Below are 8,691 nucleotides of genomic sequence, written 5' to 3'. Positions count from 1 at the left end.
GACCCCCATCTCCCTCTGATCGCTTGCTCCACCCCCCGCCCAAGCCTGACGCCTCTGACCCAGGCTTCAGGCCTGGGCAAGGGGACCCTCATATCCCCCCAATCCCCGGCTCCGCCCCCCACCCAGGCCTGATGCCTCGGCCAGAGGAGTTGACCCTCATCACCCTCCGATCACCAATCTCCGGATCGGCCCCTTGACCAGGCCTGAGGCCTCCGGCAGAGGTGTCAGGCCTGGGCAGGGGACCCCCAGCTCCCCGCGGTTGCAGGCTCCGCCCCTGCCCAGGCCTAATGCCTCTGGCTGAGGCGTCCGGCCCGGGCAGCGGGGACCCGCAGCTGCAGTGGCCCCACGATCGTGGGCTCCGCTTTAGGCCCAGGCAAGGGACCCCTAGCTCCCGGGACTGCCAGCTTCAACCGTGCCCAGCTCCCATCGCTGGCTCCACCCCTACTTCCTGCTATCACTGGCCAGGGCGGCAAAGGCGCCTGATTCTCCGATCATGGCTGGGGCCGCCTTTGCCCTGCCCCCCAGCTCTTAGCTCCCCCCTGGGTTTCCGATCACTGTCAGTGGCAGGGGGCTTCTTCCTGCTTTCCCTTTGCCTCCCTGCATTGTGCCTACATATGCAAATTAGCCGCCATCTTGTTGGCAGTTAACTGCCAATCTTAGTTGGCAGTTAACTGCCAATCTTAGTTGGCAGTTAACTGCCAATCTTAGTTGGCAGTTAACTGCCAATCTTAGTTGGCAGTTAACTGCCAATCTTAGTTGGCAGTTAATTTGCATATAGCCCTGATTAGCCAATGAAAAGGGTAGCATTGTATGCCAATTACCATTTTTCTCTTTTATTAGTGTAAATATATATATATATATATATATATATATACACATAATTATAACTGTGTGTTTAGCTATATACTAGAAAAGTCACAAAATGATAGGTTATGAAAATTCATTTTAAAAAAAATTGTATGTAGCTCTTTCTCACGTGGTCTCAGCTCTGGAGATAGGCGGGACTGTGTAGAACATTCTGTTGTCACTAAGGTATCCATGCGCCTGCGTGGAAGGCAGTGAAACAGAGGAGGAAACAACCGTTACAGCCGTTGGCGCCATACTTGCCACCTTCCCAGATTGTCAGTTTCTCGGTGCTCAGTTTGTGGGGGCTCAAGCTGAATTCTCAAAGGCCATGAGTTACCCGTGCCCTCCTCTCAATGTGTTCGGCATGACCTGTGTTAAAGTGGACAACCTGAACCCGTGTACTACAACCAATAGCCTGCGGAATATCTTCCAGAAGTATGGGGAGATTGGAGATGTGTACATCCCACGAGACCGCTTTACTAAAAAACGTCGGGGCTTTGCTTTTGTTCGTTTCCTCAACAAGCGCCATGCTGAGAATGCCATTGCTGCCCTAGACGAGATCCTGGTGGATGGCCATGTACTGCGGGTAAATACGGCACGCTGCAGTCGCCTCCCAGATACCCACTATGGCAGCCATGGGGAAAATCCTGCGCACAGTTACGAAAGCTGGAGTCGCAGCCCAATGGGGCAAAGCCAATTCCAATCTCAAGGCACATATCTCTACAGCCATGAGAAGTCTCCATCTCGCTTTCCTGATGCATCTCCATCAACTTCTGAATCAACATCAACCAGCTGTTTCAAGCCCAACTTCTCCTGGAAATCGGGATCTTCCTCACTAACAACATTCAGACTGGGATCCAGAATCCTTCCAGAAGAGAAGTCCAGATCGCCACCCAAGAATCCCTTCAAGTCTCTTGGAGAAGAAGGAGCAGCACCTTACTAGGATAATGAGCCCTTAGCAAGTACCCTGACTGAGGACTTGGGAGAGGGGAGGAGAACAACTAAATTAGAGTCCTTGGAACGAGCTACTAGCTGTTGAAATGGTTAATCTTTAACATGTCTAAGTTTTTATTTGTTTTAATTTTGTGTCAAGTGGTAAATTTCATTTTACTTGGTATTTTGTTGCTGCTATTAAAGTATCTTCTAAGTTTGTGAGCTGGACAACTTCAAGTTGTTATTGGTTCAGATATTTTAGGTGCAATTTCATTTTTTGTTACATACTTTTTCTTTGAAAGTAAACAGATAATTTAATTTAGAGCCTCTTGATTTAAGAAAATGCAAGCAGCCCTCTTCTTCAATAGTCAGAAACTGTCTAGTGATTGACAATTGCATCATCCTTATAAAAAATACTCACTAAAATTGCTGTAAATTTATTTACATGTGGAGTTTACTTTTGGATCCAAATGGTAATCTGGACCTGCATTTCTATAAAAACATTTCAGATGAAAATAATTTATTTTTCAGGGGTTATTTATCAACACAGTTGTAACCTCTTTTGTACTTTTGTGCACTAGACATAGTAGTATAGCAATTGAGTAATGGTGGCTAACTGTTTAAATGGTGTTTCATAGTGCTGAATGGTTGGAAATCTCATGTTTTACCCTGATTGCCCCTATGTGAAGGTTATGTGCTGTGCAGAAACAAATAGCTATCAAGTTTATTTAAAATTCTGACAATTGCACTTCTTGTACCCATGCCTTGCATATATGTAACAGAGCATACAGTAAGCACATTTAGTAGATGATAAAGACACCTTTATTTTTTCCTCTTATCCCCAAAGTGGTAACACTGTTCATCTATGAATTTAAGTATATAAAATGTTAAGAAGCGAATTATTTTTACCTTTGTAAGTACCACTAACATACTGTATCTTTTTGCTTATGCTATACTGTAACCACTTTCTGAAATTTAATTAAAACAATTTTCCTGGAGTTTTAAAAACTAAAATTGTTGTGATGATATTCTCATTAATAAAAATTTGAAACAAAAGATATTGAGGTCATTTGTCTCAAATATTTTATGAATAAAAACATCAAGCAACCTAAGCTAAAATCAGTCACATCTGCTACTACTACACAGCTCTGATCCCCACACTTGTCATGACCTTAACACTAGCTCTGCTCCAAATCTTCTTGAATTGCCTGCTATGGCTCAATACTCCATTTCAACTTATTGGCTTTGAATTGATGTTTTGAGAGACAGTGATCCCTACCCTCACTTTGGAATTTGTACCTGCTCTGATTCGTGTGCTTGTCTTTTAGCTCAGCATTGCTGGTACTTTAGCCCCACTCAACCTTTTTCTCTTTATTTCATGACTGCCAATCCCCCAATCTGGTTCAGGCACTATTTTTACTTCCACTGCCCAATTCTCTTTGTCTGAGCAACTGACTAAATCAAACTTTTAAAAAAAGAGATTCAACATTCTGAGTTTCAAAAAATAGTCTAGAGAGATTAAATGATTGGACACACAGTGGACAAATGATTAGACTTCAACCTGGGTCTCTAAATTCTCAGTCCAATCATCTTTCCTATATACTGAATTCCCACAGTATATTATATTTAAATACATTGAATTGAAATGATGTTTGGGAGCATCAATTGTGATGTTTGGGAAAAATGTTTTTAAAGCCTTTAAAGTAGACAATAACTATAATGTTGTAGGAATTAGATGTTTGAAATGAAGTACATGCATTCACATTGCACAGGAAACTTCAAAACTTAAGTGCAATTGACCTCTTACTAGTATTTAGAAACTACTCTTAAGCCAATGGTTACTAAGCTAACCAAATATCTGTTTAAACTTTTTAAACACACCACGCATATATGCGCTTGTGCACACACACCTACTCACACTCATGAAGACTGCTAAACTTATGCTAATAATCTCACCAGGGAGCTAATGGGTTACATTATCTCCCTCTTTATTAAGGTAACAGTGAAAGACATTTTACTTCCCACCAGGACCATTTTGTTTCTTAATGTAAAACAAATGTTCAGTGGTACTTTACTTCAGGATATTTTCTCTTCATCAGAGAATTAAATGAGTATTATTGGGCTAAGGTACCAGAATATAATGAATAGTAAATATATGTAACACATACAAAAATAGAGTTATTTTGAAAGGACCTCATAGTAAATAGAAATAGGAAACAATCACATTTAATTCATAATCAAATGGAAGTGATTCTTCATTTCTTTCAATTCAATTATACACAAGTTCGGTGCCTAATACTTAGTTAAAAAATAAATGACAGAAAAATCTGTTTTCTTACTTTTTTCATAAAAGACTAAATTCAATTAAACTTAAGTTATATAAACATGTTAATTTTATAGACTGGACAATAGCCAATGAGTCTTACATTGAAAATTTATTAAGAATTACTTTTTTGACATCTGATTAGATCGCTGATCATATTACTTTCCTGTTGCAATTATAAGGATCCTTCCATGGTAATTGACAGAAATCCTTCGCAAGCTTAAATTTAAAAAAATAAAGCACACTGGTTTATAGATCTAAAAATCCTATGACACAAATAACTTCACATATTTCTCAATTTTTTTTTTTCTTGGGTATATGGCTCTTTCACCATCTTTGTTTTCCTCTGTCTCTTTATGTTGATTTTCTTCATGTTCATGAACACAAAATAGCCATGAGCATCTTTAGGTTTATATCCTACCAGCTTATCAACTACAGTGGAAAATAATTTCTCATTTTCTTTAGTTTTAGCTAAACTCAAATTTAACTCATAAATGCACGTTTGGTCACATGGCCATGCTTAAAACAATTATGATAACCAGCAATTTCAGATATGTTAATTGGACATAGATGCATCATATGTCCTTTCCTTTAGCCAATCTATGGCAGTGAATTCAGTTAAACTTAAACCAAGTGAACTAAGGTTAGAGAATAGGATTTTCCCCAGGAAAATCAGGTTGTTATCATTATAAGTATATTAGGTTGATGCTAAGCAGCTAAAAACAAAATCCACTGCTTATTCTAAAAAAATAACAAACATTTTGTCCTGCTTGTGTGACTCAATTGGTTGGAGTATTGTCCATGTACCAAGAGGTTGCAGGTTCGATTCCTGGTTAGGGCACATACCTAGGTTTCAGGTCCAATCCCTGGTCAGGGCAAGTATGGGAGGACAACCAACCAATCTCTCTCTCTCTCTCTCTCTCTCTCTCTCTCTCTCTCTCTCTCTCCCTCCCTCCCTCCCCCCTCCCTCTTTTTAAACATATCTCTGGGTGAGGATTTAAAAATAATACAATTTTTTTTCAGCAGTGTTCTATTTCACACACACACACACACACACACACACACACACACACACACATTCACACACAAAAATCAAAGGTCAATTTATACTTTGTGTCCCTTATTCCTTCTGCAATTAATTTCACAACATTTCCACCCAACCTCAAAATTCTGGCCACAGTTGCCCAAACAAGCCAAACACTTTTAAGTATATTCCTTCTGCCTGACATAGTCTCTCTTTACCAACACTTACCCAACTGCCAGTTTCCATCTGTGGAAACTCATAATAATAGTTAAAGAATCAGATTTAAATACAATACCTCTGTGAGACATTTTCCAAATCCTATTAGATAATCATCACATCGTCCTCACACTTACACAATGCTACATATATAAATCTATTACAGCATTAATATATTTTATTTTGATATTTTCTATGTGATGTTTCTCTCACCTGGAGTGTGAATCACTTGGGAGTACAGACTGCTGCAACAGTTAACATATCTGTACTGGCTAGGGCAGTAACTGACTCAATTTATGCTCAATGTACTAAATAAGTGAAATGGAATAATATCTCAAATTTAGCAGGCAAATATTATCATGAATAACTTAAATGAAGGATTTCTAAGCGTATGTTAAGTGATATTGTTAACATTAATGAGTCCAGAAGCTCTCAGAGGTGTCCTTCAGATAGTATTCAAATGAGCATTATTTTTACCAAGCCCTCTTGGCTGCACTAACATACTTGGAACAAAATCAGCAAAGTTAACACTCATTACAATAGGCAACATAACTATTATGGATCTGTTTAAAAAGTGACTGTGATGTTCTGGCTAGCTTTGTTTAATTGATATTTATAATACTTATGAGAAAGGAAAACAAAAATGAAATGCAATGCATTTATGGAGAATTCCTTAAGGCGGGGGTGAGAACACCCAGTCCGTGGGCCTATAAGGCCTGTAAAATCATTTGGTTTGACCCTACCAAGGCATTAGGGGTGAGTTAATTAAATGTTTGACCAAATATAGTAAGCTAATTTTTAAGTTGGTAATTTTGTATGGTCCAAGAATGATGTTATAAATATCCAGATGGCCCTTGACAGAAAAACGGTTCCCCACCCCTGCCAAAAGGGATTCTCTAGGTGCGAGAAAACCTGCCAAAATTTTAATTAATGTATTTAATTTATTTTTAAACCAGGAGCTTGATAGATTATGTAATGAAATATGAGGCCACTAAGAGTTAAAAAAAGGAGAGGACTCAGTTAAGCAGATTTAGCTATGGTCCAAGTAAATTACCAAAAATTGTGGGCTTCCTTAGTGAGTCTCTATGATTTAAGGAATTATTAGGAGAAAAGACAGAGGTACCTGGGCACCTGAAAATGAGAATTGTTGCATTTAACTATGACTTTGGCATGGCATATTGAAGGAGGCAGTCATATGTAATGTAACTAGCTGCATTTGGGTTCTGTAATTTAACATACAAATAACTAGAGCATATAAGAGCCTGAAAAAGCTTCCTGAAAGCCTGAGAATGAGCTCATGTGGGTTAAAGGAGATAAAGGACTGCGCTTGGTATACAAGAAGCCCTCTTCAATATTTGCTGGTTTGGAATAAATTGAAACCTAACCTGAATGTGGTCGCTATTTGTTACCCATGGAGAAGATCATGGTTGCCTAGGCAACAATGACTAGCATGCTTGGTATAAAGGTGGGTTTCAACAATGGACTCACCAGAAGCTGCCGTGGCAGGAGAGGCGAGAGAAACATAAGCGAGGTGGGTCTGACTGAGGTATGCCCTGACACTGAAGCAGAAAATATTTGTTTGTATTTCAAAGCCATTTTATAAAAGTCAGATAATTTTCCATTTGTTAATCAAGATGGAAAGCTCAGGTTCTGGTGATCAAGGAGATGAATCTGTGTCCCAGTGTGGAAGTCAGATGGATGAATTGGTTCAGAAAGAAGGTATCTATTGTTTTGTAAATAACCTGAGTGAAGATCACAAGATTATGATGGATGACAATTTGATAGGCAACCTAGGTGAAAGTACAGAAGAATTACAGAAAAGACTTCAACCAATTAAAGAAAACCCACTGGAAAACTCAGATAAAAATCTATAATAATAAAAGCATAACATGCTAATTAGACCAAGACAGCCAAACAACCTTCCTGACTACCTTCCAGACAAAGCCAGGTCCGCACAGGCTGAGCCCCTTGCACGAATTTCGTGCATTGGGCCTCTAGTACAGGTATATTTTTCCTATAAGGGAAATAGAATGGGGTGGATAAGGAACTTCATGACAGTAAATATCAGCCAGAGATCACACAGAGTAGCACAAATTAATCTGGTGCTAAGTAACTTCTCATTTTAAAAAAGGAACTGAAATTTACTTGATTTTTGGTGAGAATGTTGAGGTACATTTTCTTCCGGATTCACATTAGGGCTGCTTTAATTAGGAAACAGAGTGAAATAACATATTGATATTTCACTTGGTTTTCCACCTCAATTGAAATTTCCTTCTTAGTATAACAGGACAACAACATTCTAACCAACTGAGATATCTGGCCACTACAAGTACCAATAAATTAATTCAGGAAAGTAGCAGGATAAAAAGAAATAATCAGAAATCAGTTTCATTTTTATAGAGTAATAATGAACTACCAGAAAGAGACACTAAGAAAACATTCCCATTCACAATTGCTTCAAAAGAATAAAATACATAGGAATAAATTTAACCTAGGATGTAAAATACCTGCATTCAGAAAATTATAAAATACTGAAGAAAGAAATTTAAAAAGATAAAAATAAGTAGAAGCATATACTATGTTCATGGATAGGAAGAATTAACATCATTAAAATATCTATACTATCCAAAACTATCTACCAATTCAATGCAATTCTTATCAAGACACCAGTGGCATATTTCACAGAACTAGACCAAGTATTCCAAACATTTATATGGAACTACAAAAGACCTGCAAATAGCCATAGTAATCTTGGGAAAGAAGAGCAAAGTTTGAGGAATCATGCTACTTCATATCAAACTATAAACTGCAAAGCCATAGTAATCAAAACAGCATGGTACTGGCATACAAACAAGCATATATATCAATGGAACAGAATAGGGAGCCAAGAAATAAATTCATGCCTTTATAGTCAATTAATATTTTGCAAATAAGGCAAAAACATACAACTGAGTAAAGATTGCCTATTCAATAAATGGTGTGAGGAATATTGGACAGATACATGCAAAAAAATAAATCAGACCACTTTATTACACCATACACAAGAATAAACTCAAAATGGATTAAAGATGTAAATGTTATACTAAAACCCATAAAAATTCTAGAAGAAAACATAGGCAGTAAAATCTCAGATATTTCTAGTAGCAATATTTATTTTTCTGATATGTCTCCAAGGGCAAGGGAAACAAAAGAAAAAATAAACACATGGGATTACATCAAACTAAAAAATTTTGCACAGCAAGGTACATCATCAACAAAGTGAAAAGACAACCTACTGAATAGGAGAACATATTTGCCAATACATCTAATAAGGGGCTAATATCTAAAATTTATAAAGAATCATAAAACT

The 8,691-nt window shown here is 37.9% G+C and overlaps 1 protein-coding gene across 1 annotated transcript; it reads left to right on the top strand.

Moving 5' to 3' along the window:
* Positions 1-1,210: 1,210 nt before the first annotated feature.
* LOC118653578 (serine/arginine-rich splicing factor 2-like) lies at positions 1,211-1,789 on the top strand. Its single transcript, XM_036304218.1, has one exon. It carries the CDS (start codon positions 1,211-1,213, stop codon positions 1,787-1,789), a length of 579 nt encoding a protein of 192 aa, XP_036160111.1.
* Positions 1,790-8,691: the final 6,902 nt, after the last annotated feature.

The sequence above is a fragment of the Myotis myotis genome, unplaced genomic scaffold, assembly GCF_014108235.1.
Source record: "Myotis myotis isolate mMyoMyo1 unplaced genomic scaffold, mMyoMyo1.p scaffold_m19_p_4, whole genome shotgun sequence".
Classification (NCBI taxonomy): domain Eukaryota; kingdom Metazoa; phylum Chordata; class Mammalia; order Chiroptera; family Vespertilionidae; genus Myotis; species Myotis myotis.
The sequence above is the reverse complement of the archived record's forward strand: the minus strand, read 5'-3'. Positions and strand labels throughout refer to the sequence as shown.